The sequence below is a fragment of the Jaculus jaculus genome, chromosome 5 (assembly GCF_020740685.1).
Source record: "Jaculus jaculus isolate mJacJac1 chromosome 5, mJacJac1.mat.Y.cur, whole genome shotgun sequence".
Taxonomy (NCBI): Eukaryota; Metazoa; Chordata; class Mammalia; order Rodentia; family Dipodidae; genus Jaculus; species Jaculus jaculus.
The window spans coordinates 21918477-21937725 of NC_059106.1; the positions used below are offsets into that span (position 1 = coordinate 21918477).

The 19249-nt window shown below is 46.6% G+C and overlaps 1 protein-coding gene across 3 annotated transcripts in view; it reads right to left on the reverse strand.

The window, feature by feature from the left end:
* The window catches only part of Ccdc93 (coiled-coil domain containing 93), an 85918-nt gene extending 68791 nt beyond the window's left edge, over positions 1 to 17127 (reverse strand). For all 3 annotated transcript variants that reach the window (XM_045149329.1, XM_045149327.1, XM_004659731.2), the window contains exons 1-4: positions 16981 to 17127; positions 10143 to 10256; positions 7989 to 8083; positions 2223 to 2334 (exon numbers count right to left, since the gene is read on the reverse strand). In XM_045149329.1, coding sequence (XP_045005264.1) covers positions 2223 to 2334; positions 7989 to 8083; positions 10143 to 10256; positions 16981 to 17007 — 348 coding nt within the window. In that variant the 5' untranslated portion in view covers positions 17008 to 17127. The remainder of the gene's footprint in view (positions 1 to 2222; positions 2335 to 7988; positions 8084 to 10142; positions 10257 to 16980) is intronic.
* Between the last annotated feature and the right edge of the window lie 2122 nt (positions 17128 to 19249).

Sequence of the window (19249 nt, forward strand, 5' to 3'; positions counted from 1 at the left end):
GAACCTTTAGGAGGTAGAGCCATGCTGAAGGAAGTGGGTCACTGGGGGTGGAGCTTGGTGTTTCATAGCCTGATCCCACTTCCTGTTTGCTTTCTGTTTCTTAACTAAAATGTGATGTTGGCTTCCTGTTCCCCTACTGAGACTTCCCTGCTACAGTGGAACGTATCTCCTCAATTGTAAACCTGAAAAAAGTCTCTTCCTTCCTTGAATTGCTTCCCGTCAGGTATTTGTTCTCGGCAATGCCAGCGTGACTGATGCACTGAGATTTACAAGACTGCTCTCACAGCACGGCGAGGAGCAACACCGGGTACACCCTGCACAACAGGCAACAAACAGAAATGTTGGCTCCTTCCCTCCCCTAGGTTCCAACAAGAACTACAGAGAGTGGGAGATGCCTCAGTGGGGGAAGTATCTGCTGCATGAGGACCTGAGTTTGGATCCCGAGCACCCACAGAAAAGCCAGATGCAGCAGCAACATCTGTACTCAGCGTGCCTGTGGTGAGACAGGAGGTAGAGACAGGAGACTCCCCATAATCTTCTGGGCCCACCCGGTATCTGCAGCAGCAAACACCAAAGAGACCCTGTCTTAAACAAGATGGAAGGTGTGTGCCATGGTTTGTGCACGCTGAACTACACAGAACAGAGGAAGCTGTGCAGCACGGGTGATTAACTGTGGAGCCTCAGACAAGAGCTGAGAGGAGAAAGGTCACTACTGACCCATTTAGCAATCAAATAAGGGCTAAAACCCTATCAACTGGATTCTGATATGTACAACACCCATGGTACGTGTCCATATGGAACTTCCAATCTGACAGAAGACAGGATATCACACACAATGTACGTGGTTGCAAAATGCAGGAAGGCAGATTCCTATAAAGGAATGTAGCTGCAAGCAGCAAAGGATCCTTTTGTGGACTGTGGAGTCAAGGAAAACTTTCTGGAAGAGGGTTGGTAGAACTGTGAACTGGGGAGATGGCTTAGTGAGTAAGGTCTACTTGCTGCACATGAGGATCCAGGATCAGACACCCAGTACTCACAGAAAAACTGGTTGTGGTGGCATGTGTCTGTGATCCCAGTACCAAGGAGGCAGAGACATGAGGATTCCTGAGGCTTTCTAGCTAGGTAGTCTACACGAATCGGTGAGTTCTGGGTTCAGTGAGAGATCCTATCTCAAAAAATAAGATAATCCTACTTCAGAGTTGACATCTCAGCAGCTTCTGGATTTCTGCTTTGGTTTTTTTAGTATCCTCAAGGCTCAGAAAAGTTTGTGGAAGAGTGGGTGGAAAGAATGTAAGAGCCACAGGGTGGGGGGGACTATCCAGAGACACAGCCCTCCTCACAATGACAGACTGCTGCTCTTATAAGTAGTAACTTATAACTCCATGATGAATACCAGCAATCCCACCAAGAAGGGCCCTTAGTGGCGTGGGGGCAAGGGAGAACGGAAATGATGGTACCAACATATGATGTGTCCATACGAAGTTTTTACTTAGTTAAAAAAAAAAAGATAAAGAATAACTGAAGAAGACACCTGACTGGACAAAAGAGATGGATTAGCAGTCAAAGGTGTCTGCCTGCAATGCCTGCACACCCAGGTTTGATTCATTAGTACCCACATAAAGCCAGATGCACAAAGTGGTGTATGCATCTAAAGTTTGTCTGTGGTGACAAGAAGCTCCGGCACACCCACTCACTCTCTCTCTCTCTCTCTCTCTCCCAAATCAGTAAGAAATATATATATATTTTAAGTAGATACCTGACATTAACTCTGATATGCACATGCATACACACACATATGGCCCCAAAACAGAGATTTGATAAAACTGAGATCTGAAGGATTAACATGAACACAAAAGGAGAGAAAACAGCCAAAGAAACTAGTGTATACAAAGGTCCTATAGCTAAGAAGCAGCATAACAAGTATAGGGAATTGTGAAAGAAAAGAAAGAAAGAAGGAAGTTGAACAGTACTTTGGAAGAGGCCAGAACAAATCGGCTTACAGAGTTCTTGTCTCTTTCCCGTGAAAGCATGCCAAGGCAGTGGTGGGACCATTCTCAGATCACAGCAGATCCATAGGGAAGTACCAGCTGCTTTTTGAGAGCGACTCAGAATCAGCTCTGCTGCATCAAACCTACCCCATACCCACCAGATCCAAGCTCCAGGCCAGCTGCCCAGAGCCAGACCTGCACCAGGAATTCTTCACTTGGGACAGAAGCCCTTACCTGCACAACTGGAAAGATGTGAATAAAATCCATTCCCTGGATCTGGTGGGGCTCCAGCTGGTGTGGACACTTCATCCGTGGCAGGACAGAGACAATCTTTTCTGACAGAGCGCTGTCCAGAAAAAAAGCAACAAGCACAGGGTGAGGACACACTGAGTGACCTTGATGACATCTCTACAGTCTGGGTCACTCACCACCAAGCCAGTGCCAGATCATGACTAAGTTTCTCCCAACCAACTGTGACAGTAGTACAACTGAGCTTTGTGCCCTTGAGCCTCCAACATTTCCATCTTTTATTCTCCCCACCTTCCCCGCACCCCAAGGAAGGATCTCACTCTAGCTCAGGATGACCTGGATCTTACTCTGTAGACCCAGGCTGGCCCTGAACTCACAGGGATCCTCATACCTCTGCCTCCCAAGTGCTGGGATTAAAGGTGTGCACCACCATGCCAGTCCCTCTCCCCACCTTTTTTAATGCTAAAATACTTGTTTCTTTTCAAAATGATGGTGATGTCAGTTTAGAGGTGGCAATTATTCTTTGTACTATTTTCACATGGCAAAAGTTATCACGGTTTCATGTCCTTTCCCATTTTGTTTTATTGACCTACTTTTTAAGCTCATTTTAGCTCAAGCTGACCTGGAATTCACTATGTAGTCTCAGGGTGCCTTGAGCTCATGGCACTCCTCCTACCTTTGCCTCACGAGTGCTGGGATTAAAGGTGTGAGCCACCACTCCTGGCTCTTAATTTTTTTTTTTCTAAATGTTATTCAGGCAACTATCACCAGACACTGTGCCAGGTACCCAGAATGTTAGGAAAAAACTCTTCATCTTCGTAGGATTAAGGAACAAATGGACTAGGGGCAAAGCTAGCAGGAAATGGTCTTGGAGCACACACCAAGAAAGTAATCTGTAATGTAGCTTCCCAGGGTGTAAAGAAGGCAAAATCACTGCCCACTCATCAAAACACGTTCACAAAGGCCAGGGCATCCACCTCCCAGGAGGAAGCTGTAAGGGAGAAAACGCTTTTGCTTCCTCCTCTTCACCTCTCTTCCATGAGAGGAAGGGTAAAGGATTGATTTAAAAGGCAAGGGAGAAGCCGGGTGTGGTGGCGCACGTCTTTAGTCCCAGCATTTGGAAGGCAGAGGTAGGAGGATCACCGTGAGTTCAAGGCCATCCAGAGACTACAGAGTGAATTCCAGGTATCCTGGGATGGAGTGAGACCCTACCTCGAAAACAACAAAAACAACAAAAAGGCAAGGGAGGGGCTGGGGAGATGGCTCATTAGGCACAGCACTTGTTACGCAAGCACGAGGGCCGAGTTTGATTCCTAGCAGCCTATAGAAAGTCAGGCATGGTCACACAAACTTGTGACCAAAGTGCTCTGACCAAGGGGGAGAGACAGGAGGATCACTGGAGTTCCCTGGTCAGTCAGTTTGACTGAAAAAAATGGGATGAGGACAGACTCTGTCTCAGGGAAATGAGTCAGAAGAATGATGGGAAGACATCCAACATCTTCCTTTGGCCTCTGTACATGCACACAACATACACATCTACCTACCTACCTATCTATCTACCTACTTACTTACCTATACACACACACACACACACACACACACACTCCCCCACACACAAAAGACCAGGAAGAGGGGGGAGTGTGTCACGTGGCCCTCAGCTACTCCTGTGGCCTGTTTACAAAGCCACCTCCCTCTATAGCTCTTGAGCTTTCTGTCAAGAGATGCCCAGTGGGTAGCTCTATGGATGAATGGCTCTGCTTGGGGCTTGGATGGGACAATTTAATAGCAAAGTATTATCAGACATGGTGGGGCATGGGAACTAAGTCTTCACTTTGATAAACTTGAGTTTTTATTTTGATCTTTATCTTCATCACACTCCCTTGCTGGCATCTTAATCTTTCTGAAGCCTGTGAGAGGAAAAGATGGGATTTAAAATGGTCCTCTTGTCCTGACTCCAAACTTGCTGGTTCTGAGACCATACAGGGCACATGATCATCATGGCCTTTCTTTGGTACCATTCAGCAGGAGGACAGCTCCATCTAGTGGAATCAGATTATTGGTCTTCATAGGTTACAAATTCACTAAAAAGTTCAACAGCTGAAAATCCAGAGGCTGCAACCACTCCAACAAGCAGCCCAATGCTCTGCCTTCATAGAAGGCTGGTTCTCTCTGGCTTCTCTGCAGAGCCAGATTACTCATGTCTCTTCATGGAGGCCCAGAGGGACTTAGCAATACGTGGGAGCAGCACAAGGCGCTAATCTTGTCAGAAGGAGTCACGGAAGGAAACAGCTGGCCAGGGCAGGGAAGGAAGTCAGTAAGGCTTCTTAGGGAAATTTACCAGTCCCACTCTGCTTCTTGCTGACACACTCAAAGTGGGTCCTTGGGCTTCCTAATGTCAGAAAAAGGAACAACTACAGGGGTCACCAGAAAATCTCCCATGATTTTAACATGTCTAGTCGTCATGACAGATGATTTGGTCTCTGGTCTTTTATTCCCCACCCCCCTTTTCTTTTTCTGAGATAGAATCTTGTTATATACATAGGTTAGCCTAAAAACTGTGATCCTCCTGCCTCTTGAGTATTGGGATTACAGATGCATGCCACTATGCCCAGACAACTCCTTGGTTATTGTGCGTGTGTATGTTTATACACACACAAGCGTGTCTGTGTGCAGGGACACGCAGGTATGTGCATGCCATGGTACACATGAGAACACAGGACAACCTGGGGTGTGGGTCCTCTCCTTCCATCTTGTTTGAAACGGGGTCTCTTTTTCACTACTACGTTTCCCAGGTTAGGGGCCCACAAACTTCTGAGGGTGTTTGAGTCTGCCTCCCATCTCAGTGTAGGGATGCTGGGGTTACAGACACATGCTACTATATCATTTTACATGAGCTCTAGAGATCTGAACATTGGTCCTCATGCTCAGATGGCAAATGTTTTATCCACAGAATCATCTCCCAGCTCCAGCTCCTCAAATGTTCTGTTTCTTCCTCTACAGTCAACACTTGGAAAAGGACTGACTCAACCTGGATCAGAGTTCCATCCTTACCATCCACTGAGATGTCTGGCATATTACCTATCTTTGGTTTGATAGTCTCACCCAAAATGAGCAATAATCCCTGTCCCAACTACTGCCAGACTGCTGTGAAGGTTGAATAGTAACATGCACATGTTGGGCTGGGAAAGGGCTCAGTGGTAAAAGCTTGATGCAGCTTCTAGGGCAGTGGGAGTCAGGAGAAACCCGTAGCTCACAGGCCAGGAGAGACTGGCCTTCCTATTCCCAGCAGCAAACAAGGGAGACTTTGTCTCAAACATGATGCATGTATGTAATCCCAGCACTGGGGAGGCAGAAACAGGAGGACCCTTAGGGCTCACTGGCCAATTAGTCTAGCCATGTGCATGAGTTCTAGGTTCAACAAAAGATCTTGTCTCCAAAAGTATCTGGAGAACACCTGAGGAAGACACTCGACATTAATCACTGGTCTCCACATATACGCAGGTGCATTTGCACCCCACCACATGATGCACACCTCCACACATGCACACACATGCATGTATGTGCATGTACACACACATACACACCACACAATCCACAGGCAAAAAAAATAAAATGAGAACTAGATTCGTGAGTCAACTAAAATTATATAGGAAGCCATAGAAAAACCAACTGCTAATGCAAACTTGAAGATGGAAGGTAAGAGGAACATGGTGAGGAATGAGGATGAGGCAATGCCCTGTTCTGATCATATCTTAATGGAGCAAACATACTGTAGCTGGTGATATCGAAAGAACACTATCAAGAGTCTGTATGTTGAAAATTGTTGTTTCCAGGGAATAAAACTAAAGTGTAGAGTAGGGAAGAAACATCAGCCTTGTTCATTTCCTTTGACAGTATTTGAAAGTTTCAAAAGAGGTTATGATATGACACAGAAATAAAATCATAGAATGAAAATCTGGATTTTTCTCCAAATCACAGACTAAGATCTGGTTTGGGTTCAGTGGAAGAGAGAAGGGCTGCCAGCTTCAGATCCATGCACTGCCTCCTGGGAAGGGCCTCTCACTGCAGGTGACTGAATAAGATGCCACAGTCTCAGGCGACAGAGGGCAGGGATGCAGAGCCCCACTATCTACAGCCGGGTATTAATGAGTGTCTATCACTGCACTGAACAATGTTCTTAATAAGGAGCCCTGAGAGATGCCCTTCTACCTTAGCATCAAGAATTTTTGCCATTTCCAACTTCATCTTCTGTGAAGAGGGGAACTTAGCCACCTTTTCCCTTTTGTTGGCTAACAGAAAGCACAGGGCCAAATTTGTGGTCCAATCTAGGAAAACAAAGCATGTTGTGGCCAGTTCCCCCATGTGGCAGCTTGCTTTTTGTCCCTACAGTTTTCCTTGCCTCACTTCTGTACCATGTCTGCTTCACACCCAAGTGTATAAATCATCTTTAATGCTATCCAAAGTGTTTCTTCTTGAGGAAGGGTAATGCTTCAGTAAAATGAAGAGAGTGAGTTAGAACTCTATGTATCTGAGCTCATAAATCATAAATTTGTGGTAGTTTACAATGACTATGAATTTGATAAGATTTAGAATCGTCACAGAGACAAATGTGTGGGCATGTCTATAAGAGATTTTCTGGATTAGGTTAACTGAGGTAGGAAGACCCACCTGTCAGTTGCACCACTCCACGGGTTGGGACCCTGGACTGAACAGAAAGGAGAAAGCTACCTGAGCACCAGCATTTATCCCTCTGCTCCCTGACTGCAGTCTGAGTGTGATGAGCAGCTTCATGCCGCCGCCACCATGTCTTTTCTGACAGAAATATAAGCACATGACAGAATATAAGCACTATCTCTGAGCCAAAACAAACCCTTCCTTCCTTAAGTTGCTTCTGTTTGACATTTTTGTGCCAGCAATAAGAAAAGTAACAAATAACACACTTCATACATATATGGAGACTGAGGCCTAAGACAGAGTGACCTCTAAAAAGTTACAGCTGTCCAATGGCAGGCCTGGAAGTATAAAGGAGACTAAAGGTGAAACCCTGGTGAGCTATGAAAGACTAGGCAGGGCACCCTCAGGGGGAATCTCTACCAAAGAGCCCATGCTGCCTTTTCTTGATGGTGGGCAATGAAGCCCGGCCTTACACACAGGCATTAGTAAGAGAAGACCTTTCGTCTTCCTGCTTGGCTTCCATCCACATTCATGCCTTTGGGAGAAGTGCTGAAGTAGACCCTAGAAACTTGAGGAAAAGAATTACAATAGTTCATTTCTAATAATAACTATTTCTAATAATGGATACCTATCAAACTGCCCTCCAACTGTTCATGTTTATGCCCAAAAATGAGTGCTACTCTTAGCTCTGGTCAGAGAAGTTTCCTTTTGCGGATGGCAGTGAGTACTGTGGACTTAAAACTCATCACAGTGCTGAGAGCAAGTGACCACTAGGAGGTGGTAGTCATCTTTAGTTACACAGCAAGTCTGGGCCAGCCTGAGAAACATGAGAGCTTACTTCAGTAAAGAAACAAACAAATAGGTAAGATGAAAAATAAAAAGAACCGCCTCTATCAAAAAGGCCCTTTGAGCCAGGCATGGTGGGGCACACCTTCAATCCCACCCGTGAGTTTGAGGCCACCCTGAGATTACTTAGTGAATTCCAGGTCAGCCTGGGCTAGAGCAAGACCCCTACTCTCAAAAAAAGAAGAAGAAAAAGTCCCTTTGGTTTTTCTATGGCAAACCTTAGTAACTTACATTTTTTGGCCTATTGTCGAGTTTTCCTGAAAGAGCAAATCAACATCGACATCAAAGTTGCAGGTGGTGATACACCACGTCATCCCGCCTACAACCTGGAGGAGACAAGAAAATACTTGTTCAAGTTCAGGGAAAGGAGGGGCAATAGAATGTAGATAAATTATAAATGATTCTTACAGACCCAAGAAACACACAAAATGATATTCGCTTTGGAGAGAGAATATGTCCTCCCTACCTGCAATTCACCTAAAATAGCACTGTTAAATACAACTGTCAGGAATGATGGCAATGTCCTGACCTGGCACTGTCTGATACAACAGCTACTGGACTCCCATGGCTGCTTGAAATGCTATTAATACGACTACATATATGCTGTTATTTTTTTTTATAGGCTTCTGTGGTGTATGTGTGGAGCCACAGGACAACCTCAAGTGTCATCCTCAGGAATGCTGCCCACTTCCTTTGCAACAGGGTCTCTCATTGGCCTCAATTTCATTAGTTAGGCTAGACTGGCTGGTCAGCAAGCTCCAGGATCTGCCTGCTTCTACCTCTCCAGCACTGGGATTAGAAACACATGCCACATACCTGGTATATTTAAATGTTACTGGGGGTGGAACTTAGGTCTTCATGCTTGCGAGGCATGAACTTCACAGAATGAGCTATTTCCCCAGCCATGACTCTAATTATTATTAAATAATTGCATCATACATTGATCCTATTCTTAGAGAAGGGAGGAGACACTGTCAGCTGAGAGATTTCTTAACATAGTTTCCGAGAAGTGCCTTATTCACAGAAATCACAGACCAGACATGCGGTTAGCAAGGCTTAGGATTTCTGGCTCTGTGCTGTGTATCTTTTTTTTTTTTTTTTTTTTTTTTTAATTTGAGAGCGACAGACACACAGAGAAAGACAGAGAGGGAGAGAGAGAGAATGGGCGCGCCAGGGCTTCCAGCCTCTGCAAACGAACTCCAGATGCGTGCGCCCCCTTGTGCATCTGGCTAACGTGGGACCTGGGGAACCGAGCCTAGAACCGGGGTCCTTAGGCTTCACAGGCAAGCGCTTAACCGCTAAGCCATCTCTCCAGCCCTGTGCTGTGTATCTTAAGTGGCCAATAAGATACAAGTTTTAAGGCCTCCAGCCTAGACTTACCTAACCAGAAATTCAATGGGGGAATCCTGGACATGTGCATTACAAAAAGCCCAGGATGATTCTGTTACGCACAGCTAGGATTGTGATGTCCTGGGACACACAGTGCTCGCTTCCCATAGATTTTCTAGCTATCTTGTGGTTTTTCCTGGATGCTTAACCCACAGCAACACACAATTCATTCTATGCATGTTGGTTTACATGTCTCTCCTCTATGAAAGGAACACCCTTATTTTATCTCTGGGTCCTCCACATCTATTATGTCCTGTGCATTGATTATTTGTGGTTCTGCTCAAATGAAAAGACTGTGTCCCACAGTGAATTCTCCCTCCTCTAAACGCAAAGCATTGCCATTATCTCTCTACTGTTTATGAGCATGCCAACTTGGGTTAACTATTAACCACTCTTTACATAAAATTTCGAATTTCCATCGAAACTGTGTGTTCCTTTGAAGAGAAACTGTCTGCATTTCCTAAAACTCTGTACACAGAAAAGAAATTTAAAATGCTAGGGAGACACCTTAGTGGACAAAGCACTTGGCTTGTAAGTGTGAAGACCAGATATCCAATCATTGGTGTCCATGTATGATGGCCTGTAGTCACAGCAAGCAGGAAGGAGCTTTGGGGCAAGCTGGCTAGCTGAATGAGCGAGCTCCGGGCTCAAGAGGGAAACCCTGACTCAGTAATACAAAGACAAGGGTGATGGAGGAGGTTATCCAAAGTTGACTTCTGGCCTTCACACTTAGTTGAGCACCCCCCCCCCCCACATGTGCACCACGCTCACACACACCAAAAAAATAATAATAGTAAAAGAAAAGAAGTTCAACTGAGTTTATTGACTTTATTACTCTTCGACTAGGAAATCTGAAGTCCATGACAGATCTGCATGAGGGAGAATACAAACATGAAGACGGGAGTAGTAAAAGCAATCACTTCCTCTTTTCTCTGCCTTGGTTAGCTATGCCAGTCTGAGAAGAAAGAACATAGTGGTCAAAAGGCTTTCTCTTACCTTGTCAAAAGGTGACAGACCTTTAATTCTTGCCCTGAAATACCCAGCTGCAACTAAGAGTTCCAGAATTTCAGTCAATTTGACATTCTGTTCTTCATCTTCTCTTGTTTCTACCTAGAACAAGTACAAATGTAACTGGTAAAAGCTATCTTGGGAAAAGGGACACCAAGTACGTGCTTCTGATGCTACAAACGCATTGCCAACAGGCAGGTGACTTTGGGTGAATAGCTATGCTGTTTATTTTCCCCCTCTATGGAAATTCAGCAAGCATCATACAGAAGCATGTGGACTGTGCTCTGACTGCCAAGAATGAATTCCCCAGTCTTCAGTGAGCTGTTACTCATGATGTGGAGGGATGGACCTCACATAGGTAGCAAGGCATTCAGGGAAAAGATCAGAGCACAGTTCAGTTATCCTTCTCTAACACATGATTTTTTTCCCCCTTCCTTTTCCCTTTTTGTCTTGGGAGATAGTAGCCTAAAACTTGTTACGTAGCTCAGGCCGGTCACAGATATGACCCACCATGCCGTGTGTGTATGCGTGTGTGTGTGTGTGTGTGTGTGTGTGTGTGTGTATGTGTGTATCATGCATGCAAGGTGGGGGAGGAAGGGAGACAGATTTGCTATATTGCTCTGGGGCTGTATCAAACTTGGATCCTCCTGCCTCAGTTTCCCACCTAGCTTAGATCACAAGCACAAGCTACCACCCTTTAACACATGGCTTTTCCTTTCCCTTTCTTTTCTTTTTCAAATCTCACTGAAGCCCAGGCCAACCTGGAACTCATTTTGTAGCCCTAGGCTGGCCTTGAACTCACAGCAGTGAATCCTCCTTCCTCAGCCTCCAGAGTGTTGTGATTCAAGGCACGTGACACCACCACGCTTGGCTCACATGGTCTTCTTAATAGGCTTTTCAACTTAACCCTAAGCTCCTTACAGAAAAGGTATTTGAAAACAAACTTTAGGGCTGGGAAGATGGTTTGGTGGGTAAAGTGCTCACCAAGCAAGTGTGAGGACTTGAGTCTGGATCCCTAGCACTCACATTAAATACAGAATGTGATGGTGTGTGCCTTTAATTCAAGCACCCGGAAGGCAGGCAGGAGGATGGGCAAGTGGGGGAGGCAAGCTGGTGAGCTAGACTAGCCAAATCGGTAAGTTTCAAGTTCAGTGAGAGATCCTGTCTCAAAAATAGGGTGGCGAGCAACTGAAGAAGATACCCAAGGTTGATCTCTGGTCTCCACACACATGTACCCACATATACACAAACAAGCACACCACACACACAGCAAAACACTTTATACTTATGTAGGTGTACGAAGTTTCTGACAAGAGTAGTAAGAATAAAGGAGAATCCCAATATGTATGTCTCGTGTACTTCCTTTTTGGTCTCCAAGGCAAATATAAGCAAGGCTCTCCACTCAGACTTATCAAAGGGTAATTATCATCACCTAATTGGATTGGCTTAAAAATAGAAGAGTGAGGACTGATTGATTGATTTTTTTTTTTTTTTTTTTTTTAAAGGCAGAGTTTCACTTAAGCCCAGGCTGACCAGGAACTCAATCTTTAGCCCAGATTGGCTCTGAACTCTTGGCAATTCTCCTATCTTAGACTCAGGAGTGCTGGGATTAAAGGCATGTGCTACTATGCCCTGCAAATTCATATTCTCCCTTATTTTAATGTTTTTTTCTAGTGCTAAAAGCTATCTACATAGTCTGGAACTTTAAAAAAAGATTTTATTTTCATTTTAATTTACTTATTACCGAGAGAGACAGAGAGAGAGAGTGAGAGAGAATGGGCACGCCAGGGCTCTAGCCACTGAAATGAACTCCAGATGCATGTGCCACCATGTGCCATCTGACTTACATCTGACCTGGAGAATCAAACCTGGATCCTTAGGCTTCAGAGGCATGTGCCTTAACCACTAAACCATCTTTCAGTCCTATTCTAGTACTTTGACTGTCATGAACTGCCTTTCCTTCCATCTCCTATTCTGGGGGGAAAAAAAAAACCTTTCTACATAAAAACCCACCAGTGTATCTTGGTTCACCCTCTCACACTTGTCTCTGACTACTCTGTCATGCAACAGTGCCTGTGGAGCCTTTCTTTACTACGCGTTTTACATCCATCTTGTTCAGTCCTTGCCAAAGCTCTCACATTACCCTCTTCCATTCATCCCCCAGCCCTCACTGCAACAGCAACATGAACTGTCAAATTGACTCCAAGTTTCTTGGCTTGGCATTTGGATCTTTGGCTGTAACTTTTCTCCTCTACCTCCTCTCAAGGCTGTGGTAAACCCTGACACATGCTGCATATTCCCATCTGAACTGTTTACAACACCCCCTTTCCCTTGATATTCTCTGATCAGTGAGAAATCACCTTCAAATCCTAGTTCCCATGGCAAGCTGCCAAGCACATATATTTGCCATACAACATGTTCCCCTGGCTAAAACTCAGCATAAAACAGTCAATCCAACATTACTATTTTATGCAGAGCCCATGTGACTGATAAAACTAAGCAGCAACCTCAAGGCAGGAAAGATGACTCAGTCAATTAGTGCTTGCTGTACAAGCCTGAGGACCTAAGTTAAGATCCCCAGCTTAAAAAAAAAGTGGGGCACAGGGACATATACCTGGAACCCCTACACTGGGGAGGTGGAGACAGGAGGATCTCTGGGGCTTGTTAAATAACTAGTCTAGCTGAACCACTAAGGTCCACGTTTGGTGAGAGAGCCTGTCTCCAAAAATAAGGTGGAGGGCTGGGGAAATGGCTCAGTGGCTAAAGATGGATACACGCAAAACATGCCTTCCTGAGTTTGATTCCCCAGTATTTACATGGGTAAAGCCAGATGCATAAAGTGATGCATGCATCTGGAGTTCATCTGCAATGGCAAAAAGCTTTGGTGTGCCCATTCATTTTCTTTCTCTCTCCCCTTCTGCTCATAGAAAAATAAAAGTATTTTTTAAAAACTTCCAGAGGTGGCTATAGTGGCTCATGCCTTTAGTCCCAGCACTCAGAAGGCAGAAGTAGGAGGATCGCCATGAGTTGAAGGCGACCCTGAGACTACATAGTGAATTCCAAGTCAGCCTGTGCTGGAGTTAGACCCTACCTTGAAAAAGAAAACAAACAAACAAACAAACGACAACAAAACCCTTCAGAGATACAGGTCCAGGGAGATGAGTCAGCGCATAAAGCACTTGCCATGCGGAGTCCTGATCTCTACACCCTATACCACAAGTGCTAGGTGGGTGTGGTGGCCTGCCAGGAATCCCAGTGCTCTGAAGGGGGTTCCAGGGCTAGGTGTCAAGTTAGAGTAGCAGAATCAGAAAGCCCTGGGTTCAAGTGAGAGGCCCTGCCTCAGTAAATAAGGTGGGGAGCAAGAAAGGAAGCCTCCCAACACCAACCTCTGGCCTCCATGTGCACCCACACACATGATCCCACACAGACATGTGAACATACATGCATTCATCCAGTGCACATAAAAAGACTACTGTGATAGAAAACTTGAGTTGCCCATGTGTTCAGTCATTAGTATGAACATACTTCCAAGAAAAGGGCAGTACATCACTGGAGAACCACCTGTACCACGGCGTATGTCCAAAGAACACTCACAAGCGATATATGCAGATGTATGGCCCATACTTCTTGTCCATTCTCCTCCAGAATGTATAATTGTACTTTTCCAATATAATTTGTGAAATTAATTTTTGTGTGGGTGTGGTTTTTCGAGGTAGGGTCTCATTGTAGCCCAGGCTGACCTGGAATTCACTATGTAGTCTCAGGGTGGCCTCAAAGTCACAGTGATCCTCCTACCTCTGCCTCCCAAGTGCTGGGATTAAAGGCGTGCACCACCACACCCAGCTTGAAATTGCTTTTGTTTCAAATACTTTTTTTATTTGTGAGTGAGAGAGAAAGAATATGAACGAGTGCATCAGGGCATCCTGCAACTGCAAACAAACTCCAAACACATGCATAACTTTGTGTATCTGGCTTATGTGGTCTCCGCCAGAAAGCACCTTTATCTGCTGTGCTCTCCAGCCCCTAAAACAGCTTTTGAGCACAAAATAATGGGTTGAGATGTTTGATTCCAAATTCACTATGCAAACAGAAAAGGGCCACAGGCTAGTACATAGACAATGAAAAGATACCCTTTCTTAAAGCCTTAAAAAGCTACTTAGCTGGTCAATATATCCAGCTCTTAAAACCAAAACTATCAATGCTGAATGACTGCAGGCTCTTAAACCAGGCCCAATAAACTTCCAAATGTCATGCACTGTAGTTCATGTGAGGTAGAAGGGTCAGATCAAGCTATCCTTCATACAGACACAAAGGTGTTTAAAAATTAAATGTAATATATGAGGGAGAGAGTAAGAGATTGCTCGCTTAGTAAAGTGCTCCCTGTACAAGCATGAGGACCTGAGTTCAGACCCCCAGCACCCACATAAATGCTGGGTGCTCAGGAAAAGTGAAGACGGGCAGGTTCCTGAGGCAAAATGAGCAGCTACAGTAGCAGAATCTATGGGCTCCGCACTCAGTAAGAGATCCTACCTCAGTAAATATGGTGGAGGGCAAGGAAGTGAGACAGTGGACCTTGACCTCTGGCCTCCATATTGATGCAATTGGATCTGCACCCACATACATGTGAACACACACACATACACACACACACACACACACACACACACACACACACACAGGCGACATGAATTAACTGTACTAGTGAGAGGCTTTGAAAGTAATTTGATTGTATCCACCCTGATTTCATAACTGCCAAAAACTGTCTTAAGATTTGGAAAACAATGACAAAGCAAACTCAGGCACCTGGGGCTCAGTGACAGTTCAACAACATACCCATAAAACCAATTACCTCAGAAAGACATTCTTTTAAATCTTGAAGGATTTAAGGTCTAACAGGAAGGGCAGATAGGAGTCTATGTTAAAAAGCCAATGCAGCATTCACTTTCTGTGGAAAACACTCCACCCACAGCAGCTTCCTTGGCTTACAATTCTGAGAGGAGGTCTCATGGTGGTGGGGAAAGCATGGCAAACAACTGAGTGTCTATCTTGTCAAAACAGCAAGGGAAGGAAGTGGTCGCACCAAGCTGGTCCTCCACACTCAGTAAGGTCAGCCTGGTAAACCGGAATGCCTGCTGCCAGCGACACACCTCCTCCAGCACGGCTCCACCCCCCCGCCCCAAAGCTCCCTAAACTTTCCCCACATGCCACCAGCTGAGGACCAAGTATTCAGAACACAGGAGCCTACGGGGGACATTTCATTCAAACCGCTATGGCCAAGAAAAACTGAAGGGACAGACTAGGATGAAAAAGTGGCAAAGAAAACTTCAAATATCACAGCCCAGATCCCACTCTTCACAAACCCTGATGAAGTCAGAGAGAGAGGCATGTGAAGTTTGACATCACACCTGAACACTACACTTGCTAAATGTAATTAAAGCAACCCTAACAGGGACGGACAGTCTGGGAGCACATGGATGACTGTGTAGTCCTTCCTCTGCTCCATCCTCATCAGGACACAGAACATAGCCATTCTGCAATTAGTAGGATGAAGGCTGAAGATGTATTCTTTTCTTTTTAATTTTTTTTGTTTATTTTTATTTATTTATTTGAGAGCAACAGACAGAGAGAGAAAGAGAGACAATGGGCGCACCAGGGCCTCCAGCCACTGCAAACAAACTCCAGATGCGTGCGCCCTCTTGTGCATCTGGCTAACGTGGGTCCTGGGGAACCAAGCCTCGAACCAAGGTCCTTAGGCTTCACAGGGAAGCACTTAAACACTAAGCCATCTCTCCAGCCCAATATTCTTGGAAGGACTTGTGAGGTTTACAGACAGGCAAGACTGATCACATGCAGGTATGAATGGGCTAGAAGGCATGTCAACGAATGAGGCCCCCTTGCCAACTCTAGAAAGGGGGTTCAGGTGCCATGCGGGTGCTTATTTCTCTGTGGAATCCAGTACACTACACTGAGCTTCTGAGTAAGCTTAGCAAGTGGGAGGAAAGACATCTGCAAAAGACTGATACTTGCAGCTTCAAGTTAAAAAAGAAAAAAAAAAGAATTCATTTTGCTTTTATTTGTAGCTAACGTGGAAATCCAGGGATCAGTGATGATCTTGTCTATAGGATCAACGAGGACTTAACCACAGTCCCGCCTGGGAAGGCACCCGCTATCTTTGGGGAAGGAGTGATATATCTGCCAGGTCACACAGCACCACCAGAGAAATGGGGGGGGGGGATATTCCTAACTTGGACTCCACAGCTTCCTAACTTTCTCCCGCCGCCCCAGCCCGGGTGGTATCCACGCAGGGAGGGTTGACAGTCCCTCCTGACAGCAGAAGGCTGATGATGGGAAGCCGACGGGCTCGGAGAGGTGGGGTAGGCGTCCCAAGGTCACCGCCCTTTGCACACCCCGAGCCGGGACGGTCGTGGCTCGTGTCCCGTGACTTCGGCGTGCAGCAGCAGCCTCAGCCCCTGCGAAGCTAGTCTTGCAGCGCGGGGGGTGGACGGGGGCTCCCAGGAAGCAGAAGATGGGGAGCCCCGGGGATCCCGCGAGGCATGGGGCAGGGGTGCTGGCGGAGCAGCCCTCGCCGCCCGGGGAGACCCGGGAAGCGCTCAAGTTTGCCCCCAGCCAGCCGCGACACCCTGTCGGCGCAGGCTGACCGGCCAGCACGTCCCTGCACGGTGCTCAGCGCGGGGGACACACCTGAGGAAGGCAAGGGGGTGCCCCCTCCCTCCCCGCCGCCCCTCAGGCCCTGCGCCGCCCGCCCGCACCCGACACCGGCCCTCTCCTCGGGAACCCCGGCGTGTCCGTCACGCCAAGTCCTCACCTCCGGGAGACCCTTGGGTAACCCCATGATCCGGCTGGAGCGGCGGCGAATGCTGCGGAGCCACGGGAGGAAGCTGTCGGTCCCCGCAGCCGAGCTGCTACCGGGGTGGAGTGCAGAGCGGAAACTTCCTCCGCCGACAGCGCCGCAGCCGGCTCCGGAGCCCGGGCCGAGCGGCGCATGCGCGCAGGAGCGGAAGCGCGGCCCCACTGCGCCTGCGCGGGGACAGCCGGCCCGGCTGGGCGGGGGCCTGGGGCGGCGCGCCGGGTCCGTCCCTCCTCCCTGGGGTTTCCTCCTCGCCGGCTGCTGGAGGGCTCAGGGGGGTCGGGCTCCCTTTCTTACCACTCCTGGACGTGTGATGTCTTCAAGTGAGGTCCGTTCTCCATAGCCTGCCTTTCTGGTGTCCCCTAACTCCAGAGGCAATCCCATCATTACAGATGCACTTGGAGATTCCAGATCAGGACCAGGTTTCCCGGGGCTGGAGAGATGAATCAGTGGTTAAAGGCACTTGCTTGCAAAGCCTGAAGGCCCGGGTTCCATATCCTTGTAGCCATGAAAAGCCGGATGCACTAAGTGGCTCACGCATCTGAAGTTCGTCTGCAATGACAAGAGGCTCTGGTGCATCCGTTATCTATTTCCTCTCTCTCTCTTTCTCTCTCTCTGTCACACACACACACACACACACACACACACACACACACACACACACACACACACACACCTGCCGTCTCCCCAGAGTCAGAGATCTGTTTCCGAGAAATCTCCCATGGGATAGATAATGCCCCACCCACATTCCACCCCATTCTGGCTTTCTGGGTCTTTTGTGTGTCGGTGTGGGAGGGGAACTCCGTTATAGAATAAGGACTTCTGTACCTATCTTATTTTAGCTGCCACATCATTTACATAATTTACCCTATGTCTGTCCCAGAGCATAGCAGCTGTATAAGAGGGCCATCTCTTTCATCACCTGGCCTACGCCTGCTCAGTAAAAAACTCCCTCGCTTTTACTTTCTTGAGATCGAGAGAGGGGTGGCAGGCAATCTGTTGCTGTAGAAGATATCCTTATGGAGCAAGGGGGAGAGAGAGCAAGATAGAGAAAGAAAAGAAGAGGAGGAAGATAACAAGAGGATTGAGAGGGAAGAGGGGAGGAGAGTATGAGCTCTTGCTTCTTGATACCAAAAAGCTGTTGTGTTTGCTTTCCTGCCTTCTTTGCAATCCAAACGTCTTGAAAACAGCTACTAAGTAAATGTTTGCCCTTGAAGAACTTCGCACTTTTTGTACTCTTGGAATGATCCAAACAGAACAGTGGTTTGTCTGGAATCAGAGCATGTAAGTGGTAGGAAGGCCTTAAGAATAGTAGGATTCCGGGAGGTGATAGCATAGGTCTCCTGTTGTAAATGTTTTTGCAGAATTGTAAATAAACATGACTTGCCCAGTAAGAAATTATACTCTTCACTATCCATGTAGGGTGACCACAGATGAGTTGGGTTAGCATCTCTCTCTCTCTCTCCCTCTTCCTCTCCGGCAAGCAGCCAGGACAGCCGACAATCAAGAAACTTAGGGCAGGACCCTCTGCACAGCTTTGGCAGAGAAAATGTGTGAGGAATCTCTTAGATAAATGGAATATTCTCTGCACCCTCTGATGGCGGGCCCCATACTTCCAAGTTGAGGATTAGGAACCTATCCTTCTGCCCTTCCTTTGCACATTCAGTACAGAGCGGTGTGATGTTCTTCCAGTGAGGGATGTGAAGGAATCTCACGATATTTTCCAGTTCAGAAGTTCAAAGGTAACAAGAACCAGAGCAAAGAGCTTCCAGTTAGGATCACACTGATCCTGAGTGAGAGCTTCTATAAGACCTCTATCATTCTGTTTCCAGGCTTCTTCCAATCCCAGGCTCTAGCTGTGAACAAGAACAGAAATCATGAAGTACTTTTGCAGGGAAGGACCTTAGAAGGGACCTAATACAAGAATAGGCATACAGAAAATTAGGTTGCAGGGCTGGTAAGGTAACTCACTGGGTAAAGTGTTTGCTGCACGAGCATTAGGATCTGAGTTAAGATCTCCAGCATCCGTGTGAAATTCCGGCTGTGGTGGTGCTCACCTACAATCCTGGCACTGGGCAGGCAGAGACAGAAAATCCTTGTTCATTGGCTGCTAATCTAGCCAAATTGGTGAGCTCTAAGTTCAGCAAGAGACTTTGTTTCAAAAAAAATAAGGCAGAGAGTGATTGAGGAAGACACCCAATATCAACCTCTGCCCTGTGTGCATGTA